The 17794-nt window shown below is 39.6% G+C and overlaps 1 protein-coding gene across 3 annotated transcripts in view; it reads left to right on the forward strand.

The window, feature by feature from the left end:
- The window catches only part of rasgrf2b (Ras protein-specific guanine nucleotide-releasing factor 2b), a 47107-nt gene extending 29734 nt beyond the window's left edge, over positions 1 to 17373 (forward strand). Inside the window, exons 14-29 of one of the 3 annotated variants that reach the window (XM_069178108.1) lie at positions 230 to 312; positions 727 to 975; positions 2807 to 2899; positions 4715 to 5202; positions 7388 to 7513; positions 8139 to 8228; positions 9019 to 9125; positions 10815 to 10927; positions 11141 to 11201; positions 12338 to 12441; positions 13239 to 13323; positions 13414 to 13611; positions 14044 to 14123; positions 14211 to 14328; positions 14433 to 14501; positions 15120 to 17373. In XM_069178108.1, coding sequence (XP_069034209.1) covers positions 230 to 312; positions 727 to 975; positions 2807 to 2899; positions 4715 to 5202; positions 7388 to 7513; positions 8139 to 8228; positions 9019 to 9125; positions 10815 to 10927; positions 11141 to 11201; positions 12338 to 12441; positions 13239 to 13323; positions 13414 to 13611; positions 14044 to 14123; positions 14211 to 14328; positions 14433 to 14501; positions 15120 to 15212 — 2157 coding nt within the window. In that variant the 3' untranslated portion in view covers positions 15213 to 17373. The remainder of the gene's footprint in view (positions 1 to 229; positions 313 to 726; positions 976 to 2806; positions 2900 to 4714; positions 5203 to 7387; positions 7514 to 8138; positions 8229 to 9018; positions 9126 to 10814; positions 10928 to 11140; positions 11202 to 12337; positions 12442 to 13238; positions 13324 to 13413; positions 13612 to 14043; positions 14124 to 14210; positions 14329 to 14432; positions 14502 to 15119) is intronic. The other 2 variants (XM_069178106.1, XM_069178107.1) reach the window with 2 other exon arrangements.
- The last annotated feature ends 421 nt before the right edge of the window (positions 17374 to 17794 follow it).

Below are 17794 nucleotides of genomic sequence, written 5' to 3' on the forward strand. Positions count from 1 at the left end.
TTTTGAATCCAAAGGGAGCAAAGCAATAAACAAATTATGTCAGTGTAAATCTGGGAAATATTTTCATTGATATGTTTTATAAAATTAGAAACTTTACCAACTATCTACTTTGAATATTGTAGCTTAAAGAAACATGAAAATAATTTGCAAATATTATCCCTTTTTCTGACTCGTGATCTCACTCTTCTACTTCTTTCATTATTTGTCTCTGTTCTTTGTGTCTCTGCAGTGCATAGATAATATCCGTTGTAATGGCTTGATGACCAGTGTGTTTGAGGAAAACTCTAAAGTCACTGTGCCTCACATGATCAAGTAAGTATTCTTTTGTATGTGAAGAGGAACATCCATCTCTTCATTACCTGCACGTGTTGCAAAACATACGTTTATACGTACCTGGGTGAAAATTGATATTACAGTTGTGTTGTGTTTATTGTAAACTGTTATGTATTATGTTTTGGTTTTTTTAATTTGTATTCATACCGTTGCTGATACATGCTTTAAGGTACTCCCTTATTTTTTAGCCTCCTTTGAAATAGTGAGTTTTTGTATTCACCTACTTGGCGTAGCTACTTTCATAACCTTTCCCTTGCTAAGCACCCCAGCAGTCACCCGTGCTTGGTTGTGTGTGTGTGTGTGTGTGTGTGTGTGTGTGTGTGCGCGCGCGTGTGTGTGTGTGTGTGTGTGCGTGTGCGTGTGTGTGTACATGTGTACGTGTGTATCCATCAGATCCGATGTGCGTCTCCATAAAGATGATGTTGACATTTGCTTCAGCAAGACCCTCAACTCCTGCAAGGTCCCTCAGATCCGTTACGCCAGCGTGGAGCGGCTGCTGGAGAGGCTGACCGACCTGCGCTTCCTCTCCATTGACTTCCTCAACACCTTCCTGCACACATACAGGATCTTCACCACGGCGACGGTGGTCATGGACAAACTGGCCGACATCTACAAGAAGCCCTTCTCCTCCATACCTATCAGGTCCTACCATTTGTACATGCAAACGTGCATTCACAAACACAAATCACATTGTGTACACACTTCTTGCTACCACACAAGTAATAGTGTGTCTGTCTATATTTGTGCTTCTTAGTGTTTGTGCACATATAAGCACAATGATCTATAGTGGTGTTACATTGGCGTTTACCTGTCCCTCTTTTATTTTAATACTGTGAATTATGTAGTCAGATGTGGTTTAGTGTTTTGGACTTCCACCTCTGTCCACAAGGTTAAACACATACCAGCCTGTGTTTGGAGGCTAACAGAACAGATGCTTCAACAAACTTTTTGGCACAGTCATAGGAATATACTGTGTGTCGGATGAGGTGTTTTTTTCCCTCTTCTCTCTTACTCTCACTCTCACTACTCTTCTTATGCTCTCTCTCTATTATTAGGTCCCTGACTGCACCAGAATTGTGCATTTCTGTTCCTTCCACTGCTTTACTTAACTTTGGCTTTTCAACTGGCAAACGACTGGCTTTTCCTCTGCCCAAGGGCAAGTTTGTATGTAAAGGCTAACTCACCCCGACTTGTGGCTGCCTTCACTGGAAGAGAACAGGGCAGAGGCATCCAGGAACCAGAGGTCTGCAGGAAGGGCAGAGGGGTGGGAGGGGAGAGGGGGTGGAGCGAGCCCCTTTCCCGAAACTTTCCCTTAACTTTTTATGATTTTTTTTTTTTTAAAGGGGCGATTGTAGAGAGGACATAGTTTACTGTATTTCAGTGGTTTATTTATCATTCAGTTACTTCTTAGGCATGCTAGTGACATGACTTTGGGGATATCTCAACCATCCTCAGTTTTTACTCCAGATATTTGCATAATAACATTCCATCAACCTCAGCTGCAGTTTTTCTTTAGTGTTAATTAGCATACTAACATGCTAAACTAAGATCATCAAAATCTACATTTATCTCAAAACAATAGTAAGAAAACAGTCTTGTTTTAACCTTTGGTTCGATTTCTTGTCTCTTTTGTGTTTTTGTTTAAAGCCCCTTTTCCACTGCTGGTACTGGCTTGGCTCAACTTTATTTACCTTTTTTGGTTTTCCACTGGGCAAAAGTTGAGGCTAGTATCTGATGCTATTTTTCGTATCATCTCTTTTGAGGTTACAAGGTGAGCTGATACTAAAAGGTGACTATCATTACTAAAGGTACTATCTGCAGTGGAAAACACAATTCTGGATAGTACCGGGTACCAAAAGTAAGTAGAGTAAAGTTGAGTAGAGCAATAGTGGCAGTGGAGAAGGGGCGGTATATAGCTTTCATATTCTATCTTGCAGTTATTCATTTTCCATGTTTTTCAGTGAGCATTTCTCGTCAAACACCGTTCCACTGTGTCATACTCGAATAATCTAGAACCAAAATGTTCCTTTTAGTCCCCTTTCGATTGGCTCAAATGCCCCTTGGTCTTTCTATTTTCCTACATTGAAGAGGTGCTATTTCAGTTTTGCCGCTGGCTCTCTGCATGCTGTTGTTACTGATACATACGGTACATGCATAAACAGAGGCAGACAAACAGAAGCTCATCTCTCTGTGCCTGTTTTGGGCACAGGATTATTCTCCCATGTTGTCACATGTCGACATCTGGGAGTCTGAACATATGCTGCATTTCTCATACAGTGAAATACCTTTCCTCAAACACACCTTTCCTCTTCCAAGAGATTCATTTATCATGCTTCCATCATCTCCCGTCAAACCACCTTCTGTCTCTGGCACCTTTCACTGTCATGCCACGATCCAACCATCACACTCATCCATTTAATCATTTTTTGTGTCATCCATCTCCCTTGTCTCTTCATATCCCCTCCGACTACAGGGCGCAGTACCACTCATTTGACCGTCTGTCCATCTCATCCATCTGTCCTGACTACAGTCTGAAGATCAAGAAGATAGCCATGGATCAGTCCAAGTAACTGACTCTTCTCTCTCTCTGCCCTCTTTTCACTGCCTCCATCTTTCTCTTCCTGCCTGTTCTTCTCCTCTGGTCTTGTTCTGATACTGAACTGATGCATGACTTTCCCTCTTTACTGCCAGCATAGGTCTTTATATGAATACCTCACAGAGTTTATAATTCCACCAGTCTGAAACACTTTAGACTGAGAACACGTAGACAGAAATGGGGCTTAAATCTGTAGCTGATCTGTAGCATGTTTTGTCACTGTGGCATCACTTCCTCGAGATGTTACCCTATTGATCCCTACTCAGTCAGTTTTAAATCTTCTCTGAAGCATCTCCTGCTGCTTGCATCCTCTTTTCCTGCTGCTAATTTCGAAGTTCTTAAGCATTCCTTTTCTATGCTTTTCATGTAGCTTTCCCTCCCCTATCATTTCATTTCATTTCCCTCCCTCCTCTTTCTATCTGGGATGCAATTTGTTCTTCTATTTCCTGCTGAATAAGAGACTCGTGTGAATAAATGATGGCTGTGTTTGTCTATGCATGATTACTCCTCCCTTGATGTAGCTCTGTACACACTGCTCTCTAATGTTATTGCGAAATTGATAACTAAAATTCTTATTGATCAAAGCTTTTACACTTTCATTGCCTGGGGAATAAGGCATTTAAATCTTGCAAATGTTATCTATATAATAAAAGACAAATGTTTTCTGTTTCTATTATACATATATGGAAGCATATTTGTTGACTTTGATGTTTTTGTTTAAGGCACATGATCAGGGACTAAAGTCACAGTTCATAACTTTCACCTTTAACAAATCCACATTTGCTGAACAGTTTCTTTACTTGATGATGAGAAAAATATTTACTCTCTTCTTAGCTGTGTTTTGGTCACCACGGAGGGAAGTAGCAAGCTCTTAAACACTTACATTTTACAGTTTGTTCACCGGCTAGTTGAGTTAGTTTTTGTTTAGTCAGAGTCAGGGTCAGGGTGAAGGTCAGAGTGAAGGTCAGGATGGGGGTCAAGTAGCACACACGAGATCTATCAGATCTTCTTAATTGAAGACAGCTGTCTGAATCTCTCTGAGTGGTGAGACTGAACCAAACACGAAGGATCCAGGCCATAAAGCCATCACAGTTACATAGTTTGAAAATTATTCTCTGTGCATCCACTATGGTTAGAGCAGCATTAACTTTATTTCAATGTTTCCAGCTACTATATTCCCCATTGATTGAAACTGGGAAACAATGTACAGTCTACAAAAGCTTAAAATTCCTACACCATTCATCTGATATGGATGTAAGCATCCTAAAATTAAAGCTGATGGTCACCAGGGTAACTCCAAAGATATTGTTTTGCATCGAGCTCAGTGTGCTGGAGTACAGACAGAACGCAATGAAAACTGTGTCAGTGTTTAAATACCTTCTGACTGCACTGTATGTGCCTACTCATTATAAGTCACTCTGGATAAATACAATAGCTAAATACTTAGCACTGAATGCCTCAACCTCTCCCAGTGCTCCGTAAAGTCTTAATTTCTTTCCCAAGCCACTCTTTTCTTCTTTACGAATTATGAGTACAAACAACGTTATTATATTCTGACCCTAAACCAGACTTTTATTTCCAATACAGGAAAGCAGACAAAAACCCATTTGCACCCATGAACTTTTTACAGTTTGATGTATAGAGGTAAACGAGGTCTTATTTTGAGCTGCTGCAGTTTCATGTTTCTTTTTAATCTTTTTCTCCTTTTCCCTGAACTCTTTTTTTTTTTCATTGCTTTTTCAATATCCTATTATTTTGCTAACATATTGCTTGTTTCCGTTTCAGGTCCTTGGAGTTGTTTTTTGCCACCAATCAAAATAATAGAGGTGGTGAGCATATAAATGACAAATCTCCTCGCCTCTGCCGAAAGTTCTCCTCTCCTCCTCCTCTGTCTATCCCGTCCCACACCTCCTCCCCGGTCCGAACTCGAAAGCTTTCCCTCCACTCCCCCATCACTGCCAGGGTCGGGGGACTCGACCTCACCAGTCCTTTGTCCAACTCCAGTGTCAACCACAACACTTCCCAGTCGGCTGCTAGTAGCCCCACATCCACCCCCCAGACTCCAACACCTCGGACCCCGACCCCAACTACTTCCTCTCCTCCTCCTCCTCCCTCCTCCACCTCTCCCCCACCCAACAACTCCAAGTCACCGCAGGACCAAGTTCCTCCCATTCCCTTGTCCCCCGACCAGAGTCCCTCCCCGACTGCAGAGGGGGAGGATGTGCCCAAGATCGACCCTTTCTGTGGAAAACTGCGACGGAGCATCCGCAGAGGTATCTTATAGTTTCCACACAAATAGGTTTTAAAAGATTTAAACTTTACAGACCACTCAGGCTGGGCTTTGTTCAAATGAATAATGCTGATGCAATGACAGTTTTCCAAAACCTTATTTTGAGAAATATTAACATGCTATTCTTCAAAACCCTTTGTTGTTATGAAAAATACCAAAGAGCTCAAATTTCAAATGTCTAAAGACAGGAGCCACAAAATCATCAAGAAACAGAGGGTAGGTTCAGAAATTCATCACTATTCTCAGTTCCATAGATGAGCGCATAAATGCTGGATGTAAATGTTTTGATCCTGAAATATGTTGTTAGGATGAACTTTCATCTTCATTGTGTGGCTTCGAGTGAAGCCACACAATCTGCCTTTTGGCTTTTTTTTCTGCCTGTTTGTTGCTTATGACCGTATCACTTTTTCCTTGTGTTTTGACCTGTTCTGACATCCTATCTTGTTTTTTGGGTGTAAATAGACAAACTAAGTTTAAAGGTGGCAAAATATCCATTTAAAGCAGGAATTATTGGGTCAGAGAATAAAAACATTTGACAGGTGAGATGTTTAATTTAAGGTCAGAAAAAAATGATGTCTTTGGGGTATTAATCCACATTACAAATGCTTCAGTGACAGCTTTCAATGCTTGACAATACTTGACCAAAGTATTGAGAGTTTCCTCCTATTGCCTATTTTAATAAAATACTGCCAGTTCGGAACAATTAGGAGGTATTATCTGCCCGTGGAAAAAACATCAAAACATAGTTACTGTTCATATAAATTACGTAATTATTTTCTAGGCTGTAACAGACATTAAGACAATTCTCAATTAGTGACAGATCTGCCTGCAAATTCAGGTTGTAAACTAACAACCATACTTAAACCTGCACTGCTTTTGTGCATACCATCTTACCATGTGCAGCTGGATAGTGTGTTCTGTTTGTTTCTCAGGTATGTCATATTCTTACCTGCTGAACTTTTACATATAGAGTTTTATTGGTGTACTGAAATTCTTGTGATGAGCTGGAGGTTACTCATCAAACGACAGTGTGAAGTGTTCGCTGTAAGAGCAGAACAGGCACCTGGTGGGACATCATTATCTCTTTGCATTTGTTTGCTTGAGTTAGCTAAGATGACTTCCCACCACACATGCTCAGATCTTCTAATAGCGGTGTTAAAAAGCCCTCTCCGACTGGAGAAGGATAGCGTCAGGGCATCTGAGGCAGCACACCAAGGACAAGCTGCAGTTAGACTCTCATTAGCATTCACACACGCGTACACGACTGTATGTTTTAAGTAATATGTCTTATTGTTAACTACTTCCATCCATCCACCCGCTTTATCTATCACAGGGCCAACACTTATAGACAGACGGAAACAAACAGCATTCACGCTCTCATTCACACCTAAGGGTAATTTGTAGAACCACCAATTAACCTGAGGTGCATGTTTTCTTCGGATGGTGGGAGGAAGCCAGAGTACCCAGAGAGAACCCACGCAGGTACAGGGAGAACATGCAAACTCCACACAGAAAGGCCCGCATTCGAACCCAGAACCTTTTCGCTGTAAGGCAACAATACTAATCATTGCACCACTGTGCCACCCTTGTTAACTACTGTCTGTTACATAGACTTGGACCATCCATGTCAAGGAGCAGTGGAGCTGTTCTTAAGGCTTGTAGTGGTCGATTACCTTATTAAGACACTTTCACAGTCTATGGACACTTTATGTTGTGTTTTTTCCTCTTAATTTATTTACACTTTGGTAATACCTGTCGATATACGGAGATAGACTTGAGTTATTATTCCTGTCCAGGTGTTTGTGTTTGTGTTAGAGTGCACATCTAAAGGTTAAATGTATTTATTCATTCAAAGAAATCATATATATTCAGAGTAGATGTTTGTAGAGTGAATCAAATATCAAACACATGCAGGTACACGCAATACTTCAAGATTTACTTACACATACTAACACATACACAACAGGGAGCAAACTGAAGTCTTGATTTTAATCCATTGGTTTAATGGTGTAATGAAGTTCTCTTGTCCAGTAGAACAACAACACTAATATCCACCACCATAATCATTACCATCATCATCATCATCATCATCATCATCATCATCATCATCATCATCATCATCATCATCATCATCATCATCATCAATCTTCACCTCTTCTTCTGTCTAGCTGTGCTGGAGTCAGTGTCACTGGAGAAAATCATCCCAGAGTCTCCACAGAGCAGTGAAGCAGGTGACATGTCTCCATGCCGCTCTCCTTCCACACCTCGACACCTCCGCTACAGACAGGCTGGAGGTAACACTGGGTGTGTGTGTGTGTGTGTGTGTGTGTGTGTGTGTGTGTGTGTGTGTGTGTGTGTGTGTGTGTGTGTGTGTGTGTGTGTGTGTGTGTGTGTGTGTGGCGTCCTCTGTTTTGCTGGGATGATCAAGCCAAGGTTTATGACTCACGACTACACCACAATGCCATAGCCAGAGGCCTCTGTGGTGGGCAGCGCTGTGCCCACTGACAGGTTACTTTGCAGATCCTCAGAGTCAGACAAAGATCCCGACCCTGGAGGCTGGTGATATCTTTACAGCAGCTCAGAACAAAACTCAAGCTCCAGACGATAGCGCAAATGGGCCCTGTGAGTTATTGAGAGTGTGTGTGGGGGATTTTTAAGTCTCTCCAGATGTTTATTTTTTAGAGGTTGGTTTCTATGAAAAAGTATTTTAAATCAATTTGTTATTTTTATAAGGTAATAATTTATATTAGACAGTGTTATTTAAATTTGGATTGTAATCATGTTTCATTATGTTAGAATGAAATGAAAGTTTATTTTTATTCACTGGGGCTGGCTCCCTCCCCTGGACAACCACAGCGGCAAAAACTATAACAGAATTGTCACCACTGATGATAAAATTATGTGTTTGTGCGTCCGCAGTCCAGTCAGGGGAGAACTCACGCTGCTCAGTCTCTCCTGCCTCAGCCTTCGCTATCGCCACAGCAGCAGCAGGACACGGTACACCACCAGGTACACACACACACACACACACACACACACACACACACACACACACACACACACACACACACACATACCCACGCACTCAAAATGACTAAACATACCGCAGAACTTTTGTGTTGTGTAAGAAGAATATGAATAATCTCAAATAAAATCTGAAAGCTAAAACTGTAGTAGTCATACTACAGTCATAAAGTCATACAATAACATGATTTTTTTTTTTTTTCACTTTGTAATACTTATAGTCTATATTTCTATCTGACATCTTTTCCCTAAAGCAGTAATATTAATAGGCGACAGGCTGGGTACAGAAGGTATGAAAAGGAAATACATGATTTTTTTTTTACTCTGTTACTTTATTTGTTTCTTTGTATTTCTTTGGAGATTAGGATATAACATGCAGCTCATAGTTTGTTTTGTGTTGCGATAAGCTATAGCGCATGGCTTAGTTAAGTTCATTAGTTCCATCCTTCGTTTAACAATACAAGCACAAAAAAAAATTTGATTTGAGACTTCTGACATTTCTGCCACCACCCCGGCTCAAATTTCTGGTAACCAAAAGTTTTAAAAAACTGAACAGTAAGATCTATTTACATAAATGGTGTTCTGTTTACTCTGAATAATCCACACACTGCAAAAGTTCTGGAAAAGAACTGGAAAATGTTTGACAGTGAGGTCTGTATGATTACATCAGTTTGTTTAATGGCCTTTAAGATTACCTGCTGACACGACGCTTTGATGTATTAAGACTTAGAAGGGACCTATTTCAATTTGCTTTGATTTTAAATTTTCCCTCCAGTGTTTACTAACTCTGAAAGAACCTGTGATAAAGAGTTCATCATCCGCCGTGCTGCAACTAACAGAGTTCTCAACGTGCTGCGCCACTGGGTTTCCAAACACTCACAGGTCTGTCTGTACCCACCACTTTGTGTGTGTGTGTGTGTGTGTGTGTGTGTGTGTGTGTGTGTGTGTGTGTGTGTGTGTGTGTGTGTGTGTGTGTGTGTGTGTGTGTGTGTGTGTGTGTGTGTGTGTGTGTGTGTGTGTGTGTGTGTGTGTGGCGTCCTCTGTTTTGCTGGGATGATCAAGCCTGTGGTCTCATTAAAGCAGGTAACTGATGCATTCTCTTTCTGCTCCGCTGCTCTCACTTCATCATGTAAACAGCCACATGCACACAAACACACACACTGGGTATAGTTGCCGTTTCAACTGGACAACCAGCTCAACCTGCCCACTCTTCTGCTAAACAGCCAGTGTCTAATGAGTTGAACATCAAGGTAATTGCCTGACACCCGCAAAGTGGTCCTTCCAGTCTAACTGCAGCGATCTGTTTTATGCATCTTTCTTCAATAATACAAAATGCTGCGATGATAAGCTAGCTTCAGTCAGCTTGTGAACACACAGGCGTACACACACACATATACACCCACTCACATTTATCTTTTGGAGTCCAAAGAGAGAGAGAGAGCTTGTTAAAACTGACCTTTGAACAGATATTAAATTGGGGTGGGAGCAAAACAGACGATGGGAGGTAAAGAAAGAGGAGAGACTGTTTGGAAGGAGGAGGTTCAGGAAGAGGTGTGGGCTTCATACAGCAGTGACTGATGATTGATCAGGTGGGGAGAGTAGAGAAAGATATTGATTGAGGGAGTAAAATTACAGTTTCGTATGTAACACTATAGCCTTCTTCATCTCGGGGAGTTTGGTGATATAATGTTATATAGACATTTAAAAATGAAAGATATTTTCCCGTGCTGTTTACACAGAGGTAGCTGTTTATTTAATATCTCAGAGTATATGAGACCATTCAGACAATCTGGCAAATCAATATCGGCAGATATTTATATTGGATTTTTATGTGATATTTTCATTAACGTGACACCTTAGTACTTTAATCTATCAGGTATTTAATTTACTGTATCAGCACTAAACAGAGATTCCCATCTACTTTTGTCTATAAACATGCTCTCAGTTTCAATTTTTCCAGTATGTAGCACTGGTTATGTTCACTGTTAAATATACTATTACTTTATTATAACTCCTTGTGGGATGTAGATGGATAAAAGCTTTTGCGATGTGGTTTAATTTAATGACCACCACAGAAGTTCAACTTCAGAGTTCAATAAGTGTGATAGATCCAAGTTAATTTATGCCTCAAAAATTAATAAACCTGCAGGCAATGCACAGTGTTACGTAGTTCCTCAAAAAGACAGCATAAACTTTTAAACATATATAATTACCATTAATTAAGTTATGTCAAATATCCCAATAAAACACAGTAAACAGTACAATTCATTCACATCTTCTATTAATTATCACAAGAAATATCAATATCACTGTTCAAATCAATTACTCTTTAAAAGATGATTTTTCCATCTCTGAGATTTTTGAGTTCTAGACTTTGCGAGAGAGATATTTTTTAAGATATTTGTGTTAGACTTCCCTTCTTTGGTGAAGACCTGGTTTTATAATTTAGATCAGAATAAGGTTGAGGTTCATGTTAGGGTGGTTGAGTTGAGAATTTTGGTGGGAGCAGGGGAATCCATTTCACAGGGTTTCTGAGGGTAATTGCTAATGTAGAAGTTCATCTGTGTTCAGGACTTTGAGATGAATGGTGAGCTGAAGATGTCAGTGATCTGTCTCCTGGAAGAGGTGCTCAGAGATCCAGATCTTCTGCCTCAGGAGAGAAAAGCTACTGCCAATATACTAAGGTACACAAATACACACAAAAACGTGCACTCACACAAACATGCAACATTATAATAAGGCACTTAAATGTAACATTTAGCAAGTTAAGTTTCTGCCATCAAATTGTGTTGCATTGATTTACTTAATTGTCATAAAAGGTCCTGATTATTTTACTATGTTAAATCATGCTTTAATGTATTTCATTCTGTACTGTTTAATTCTACTCTATCTCATAGTGCCCTTTCTCAGGATGAGCAGGAAGATGCCCAGCTGAGGATAGAAGACATCTTACAGATGGTGAGAAACTTGCAGCATTTAAAAACAACTTTTCAGTGAGTCAGTGAGTAAATCCCATTATGATTTTATACTTAACTAGTTACTAGTAGGTAAGCAGTAATTTCTAGTATCAAAAAAAAATTATATCTTTTGCTGCCAGACTTAAACCTGCAGTGCAGGACTTTTGTCTCCCCCTTCTGCTAGTGGGAGTGATTACAAAAAAATACACTGTCAAACATCCTTACATCACAGGCTCCGCTGTAGTCTCCTGCCTTTGTCACAAACCCTCATATATGACTCGATTCACTATCAGAATTTGATCTATTCAGTCCGATAACATTTGGAAAGTCTGAAGAGGTGCAATATTGAATTATTGTATTGCCATGTAAGTTAGCCTAGGTGCTAAACCGGTAGTTCACTGGCTCAGCCAGCAGAAGTCTCTTGTGTGTCCAGTATGTATTCATCCCGCCATTGTGGGAATGTCGGACCAGCACACCAGCTTTAAAAACTCTGTATACTGTGAAACACGGAAAGATTTACCTGGTGTTGTTAGGTTAGATCAGCACTGTGTGAGATCATTTGGCAAAGGGCTTGAGTATACTGGACAATCATTTATATGTAAAACTCCTGCATTATAGCTGGAAGCCTCTCGTTAATACAGGCTCGCTAAGTGATGCAGAATTTAACTTAAATGAGTGTATTTGTGTGGTTATCCATGAAATGACTTTGTTTTATGAAGTTAGCCCCTTTGATGTACGTACGCATTAATACACACCTCTGCCAAATACTTTGTTGGTTTCCCCCCTATACCAGCTGCCAGAGATGAGAACAGTCAGTCACAGACCCCCTGGTTCATTATTTATTCCTAATAATCTCTTGAAATCATAAACAGACACGTATTTCCTTTGTAAAATGTGAATAGCCTCGATCAGGACACGCTGTCCTATCCTGCAGGCAGATGGGGTAAATACGCCCTCTCCTGACTGTGACCGTCTCCAGGGGACTGTCAACTGTCATAAACCATAATCATCACAGCCAGTCTCTTTATTTGATATTTATATCTACATCATACTTGTTATTTGTGTTTGTGTTATGGGCTGAACATTTGTTTGTTTATGACTCTCTTTGGCTCTGTATGTGTATCCATGTGTGTTTAGGCGGACTGTCCGAAGGCAGAGTGTTTTGAGTCTCTCTCAGCGATGGAGCTGGCTGAGCAAATCACTTTGCTGGATCACATTGTCTTCAGGAGCATTCCTTATGAGTCAGTCCTCCCATTTATCTCTCACACTGATTTCTATCAGGCCAAACAAAACAAAAATCGACTTTATGGACACTCGACAGGCTTTTAGAAGACAACAAAGAAAACAAAACAAACAAACAAAATTCTTTAGACTCGAATTTTACTTAATATTGAATTTATATTCAAATATATGTTATTGACACCACTATGTGGTATCGTGCTGCAGTAATCGTCTCTCGCTACCATTTGCTTTATTACACATCTGTAACACCTGCAAATACATTTTAGATCATCTGTATTTAGTCATTCAATTTCAAGTAATTAAACTGTATATGATAGCTTTCTTTTAGGTTTAAATGTGTTTGTATTTCCTCTATATAATGACATATTTATCCATGCCATTACGTATCAACTGTGCATAAATCTGTGACCAATAACAAATAATGAAAAAAAAAAATTTTTTTCTTTAGTCTGAAACAATCAGGAAATACAGCTAGTTTTTATAGAATTGAAACCAGAGGAACTATTGTTTTGTAGTTTCTTAAACATTAATCAATGTTTATTCATTAATTTCAATAGAAATACAATATTTGCATCTAACATTTCCAGCTACTGTAGTTCCTTATTTCTGTCTAGTGTTTGTGAGACATTGCTTTCTTTGCTCATGGAGCTGTACTAGTGCAAGGAATCCTTATGAACCCGTTATTAAATCACAGGCTTAAACTAATCTAATTTATATCTTTGAGACTACTGTGCTGCTCTTTAGGATGTGTGATCTCATTTGGATGTATCATATGTCTCCGTCCTCCTTCTCTAAGAGAGTTCCTGGGCCAGGGCTGGATGAAGGTCGATAAGACAGAAAGGACGCCCTACATCATGAAAACTAGTCAACACTTCAATGATGTAACTTCCTTTAAGCACTCTTTTTTCCTGAATCCTCTGTGAATATCCGGTGCGCGTCCTTCTACATCCTCTTTTCTTGTCCTTTTGAAGATGAGTAACCTGGTGGCATCGCAGATTATGACCCATACCGATGTGGGCTCGAGGGCCAGCTCCATTGAGAAGTGGGTCGCTGTGGCGGACATCTGTCGCTGCCTTAACAACTACAACGGAGTGCTGGAGATCACGTCCGCACTCAATCGCAGTGCCATCTACCGTTTGAAGAAGACCTGGGCTAAAGTCAGCAAACAGGTAAAATAATTCTCCATCAATCCTGTCTGCAAATAAAACCTGATATGCATGTGTGGAAAGCACAACAAGTTGTCAGTAAGATGCAGATACAGTTAAAAATCCTCAGTCTCTGAAATTCTCTGCTGAGAGTCTGATAGAATTGATGCTATTAGAGAGTTCAGAGAAAAGACAATGCTGCTTAGTATGTGCTCTTTGCTTAATTCTCATGAGCACTACATCCATTAAAGCCATAATCATCTCATCACCAGACAGTATGTCTGTCTGCCAAGCCGTGCTCTTCTGGCCAGAGCAAATTTGATTTCGTCATTTATTTGGTTCATCTTCTATTAAGATTAAATGGATCAGAGGTTAATGTAAATTGCTTGTTTGTCCTGTGTTGTTTACATTAACCTTTTTAAATGACTGAAGATATGTGTTTGTGGTCTTGATCAGACTAAAGCCCTGATGGACAAACTGCAGAAGACTGTGTCCTCCGAGGGAAGATTCAAAAATCTGAGGGAGACACTGAAAAAGTGAGACTTTGCATTTGTTTTCAAATCACAAAAATAAGAAAATTCATGTTTACTTTGAAACAATTTCTAATCACACTCTTCCTTCAGCTGCAACCCTCCGTGTGTGCCATACCTGGGAATGTATCTAACAGACTTGGCTTTTATTGAGGAGGGAACACCAAATTTTACAGAGGAGGGTCTCGTTAACTTCTCCAAAATGAGGATGGTAGGCACAGATATACTTATAAAATGCACAAATTGGATGTAAATCATCATCATCATTTGAACACTGTACTATAATTATCAAGTTAAATTCCACATTTTCTTCAGATATCCCACATCATCAGAGAGATCCGACAGTTCCAGCAGACACCGTACAGAATAGAGCATCAAGCCAAGGTACTTTTCTTTTATTTTCGAATGCCAATGCCATTTTATCTGTCAAGAGCAGCTTGAAAGAATAATTCAAAAACGTATAACAAACTTTCTTTACCACACAAGACTTTTGTTCTTACACAACAGAAACAGAAGAACAAAAACATAAAACCTGAGATAAAACTTAACAAATTATGATATAAAATAATAAACAACAAACTTAGAAGCTGGTTTGTAGAAGTGAGTTCATAAAAATATTTTGAAAAATAAGATCTTTCTTGGAAGTGCTGGTCTTGGCTGCTGTTGTGAGAGGTTATTGAGTATTTATTTATAATTTGCATGTGTTAGTCTTTTGAAAATGTATATTTGTGATAGGTTCTCAGATGGCCATAAATAAATGTTCTATTTCTGCTATAGTATACACTTACCTCGCAAACATCCACCTTCAGTTTAGCCCAAGCAGCTTTGAGCTGGACCAGTCAGAGGAAAGTGTAGAGAGGTTTTGATGAAGCACAACATTTAATAAAAGGCTCAGTTGTGAAATCATTTTGGTTTATTTTCTACTGTCAAATAACTAAATGAAGCCTTAACTGTTAACACAGGTTGCCGGTGTGAAACTTGCTTTATCTCTCCCCTGTTTAGGTGACCCAGTACCTTCTGGATAAGACTCTGATTATGGATGAGGACACACTCTACGATCTCTCGCTGAAGATCGAGCCCAGGCTGCCTGCCTGATTTATAGCTGCTTATGGCCTGTGGGAGTCTGCCAAACCTGGATCCCCCTCCCGCAAGGGTGACACGCCCACATAATCTCATCAATCAAGAGAGAGTTGGGAGAAAAGTTTTCAGAGCGACATGGAAATGAAAATGAAGTGAGAGTATGAGGGCAGTTGAACAAGCTTGAGTTTTACGAGACAGCGGCAGCGTAAAATGAAGACAAGAATTTGAGGTGTTTGATTGTTTGTCTTCAAGTAGAACGAGACCAAATCAAGTTGGTTGCATCGCATGAGGGTTTGGAGGAAATTACATGTCGCCGTGTGTTCTTATTCCTCAGTCTAAAGTGTGATGCACCTGACATCACACTTCCTCAGACAGCTGAGAGTGCAGGGAAGGGTGAGAGCATGGAAGAAGTGGATGAAATACAGTGGATATAACAGAGATGTAGCATATACAGATAGTGTCACAGACAGATGTTTGAGCTTGTGTCTCCGTGCTGTTGTCCGTGTTCTGTTGCCTGTGCATTTCCGTGCCAATGTCCTGGAGCAAGAGCCCCAAAATGCTTTCTGTCATGATGGTCACTGCATAAAACTTGCATGATTTCAGCTTGGGATGTAAACGTCTAAATGGCCTTCAACCTGACCCCTGACACTCAGCTTAGCATGCCTCACTCCTAGCAGAGTGACTTTCTAAGCCACTATGCATCCTCAGTGGGCTGGGTATGGCAAAATGCATTTAAGCCTTCAAATATAATGTAGAAATACACCAAAATGAAACACAAAATGTGATATATTTTGATTAAATCAGATTTTCCCCTGGGTGACACAATTCATACTTTATTTGTCTTTAGTCAGTCTTTGGCTAAAGACTCTCCCCGAGATCGGAAAGCTTTTTTAAAGAAAAATGTCCACATGAATGATACAAGATTATAAATTTGTATGAGTGCCTTCCACTAGTGTAGGTCAATTTCCCCACAATTGACAATTTGCAAGCATAAAGTTTTATATAAATCCGAAATAGAAATCTTAAGATATTCTTTTCAAAATGGACTGCAGTTTCACTCCTTCTTATTTTTAGAGAAAATAGGTCATGTAGACTAAACAGTAGCATGTTAGTGAAAACACAGTGAAGTCATTGCAGCATCTGATCGTCAGTAAATATCTCCCTCTACTGTTTAAACATCGTTATAACCTCTGGTAGCCCAAAGCTTTGGCAGCATCTGTGTGCAGTTGGGTTTTTCTTTTGGCTTCTATAAACTGTCAGCTGTACTAACATGTGTTGTCAGGTTTCTGTGTGTAACTGGGACCTCACTACATGTTAGACTGATACAGTTTTTGCACTCTGAGATGTAGCTTTGCTTGATTGACAGTATGACCATTAGTTACCATGCTATTTATTTCATCAGATACTGTATTCATGTTATTTTTGTATATAGTGACTTTACACATATCATATGACTGATGAAGAAATACTTTGAATTGTTATGCTGTGAATATTGATTTTATTGTTGTTGTTGTTGTTGTTGTTGTTATTATCATTTTTGTCTTTAGCTTCCATGTTGAATTCTAGTTTTGCATCCCAGGCTCTTGTATAGAAAGAACTCTGTTTAACTTTACTCTTAAAAAAAAAAAAATGTAGCATTTGAATAATCTGACTTAGTTTTCCATATTGATGATATGATGAATATAGTTGTCCTGCATGCACACAAGAGCTGCACGTTGTGCATGTCTGACTGGACGCTCCCTGTACCTTCTTCCTTTGCTTCTATATATTAACATCGTCTCTGTAGCTGTCAGGAAAATAGTATGAAAACAATATCAAATCTGGCACGTTTGTCTCTTGGTGTACCTCACAAAGTCGATCATATCTGGCTAGAGTCTAGGCTATGTCATCTGCAAAAACCGCCCATCGTCATGCAGTAGCAGTGTTGGAACTTTTCCGCATAAAATAAAAACCCTTTTGCAGATTGATTAGAGGAAATGTTTCCAGACGTTGCTTTCGGGAAAACGTGTCCTTTGCACTGCGTTTGTAACTCTGAGTCTGTTTTAAATACAAGTTTGGGTGTGCAGGATGCTATGTTCGTATTTTGATATTAGTTTTGTGTATTTGTTTGTGTGTTTATTTATTTGTTTGCATTTTTCACTTGTGGGTGCAGGGGAAATAAATTCAACATGCCTTATGTGTTTGTATATTTTATTTGACTCGGCAATCATTTCAGTGATGCACCTTAATGATTCCTCTTCGGTGTCCCCTAGCAACAGCTGCCCTTTATTCAAGCCCCATGTAATTTTCTCCACATTATCCTTCTTGCATCAACAAATTTGCCCTAGGATATTGGGGCCAAACTCTGTAACACTCTGGGAGACAAACAAAGACTTACCACAGCGTGTTTTGGTTATCAAGCCAAAAGAAACAACCCACATCAGGCCACACATAAGCAGTAAAACTGTGCATATGTTTACAAGAGTATCATCCAAGTGCAATTTAATTCAATCTAGAACTCCCCTTGAACATATATCATTGACATGTACACACATACGCAAGCTGGACATTGAAACAAGATTTTAATTTATGCATTTTAAACATCGCTCTGGTCCTAA

Source organism: Embiotoca jacksoni, unplaced genomic scaffold (genome assembly GCF_022577435.1).
Source record: "Embiotoca jacksoni isolate LCO1_2020_lvr unplaced genomic scaffold, fEmbJac1.0.p SCAF_8, whole genome shotgun sequence".
Taxonomy (NCBI): Eukaryota; Metazoa; Chordata; class Actinopteri; family Embiotocidae; genus Embiotoca; species Embiotoca jacksoni.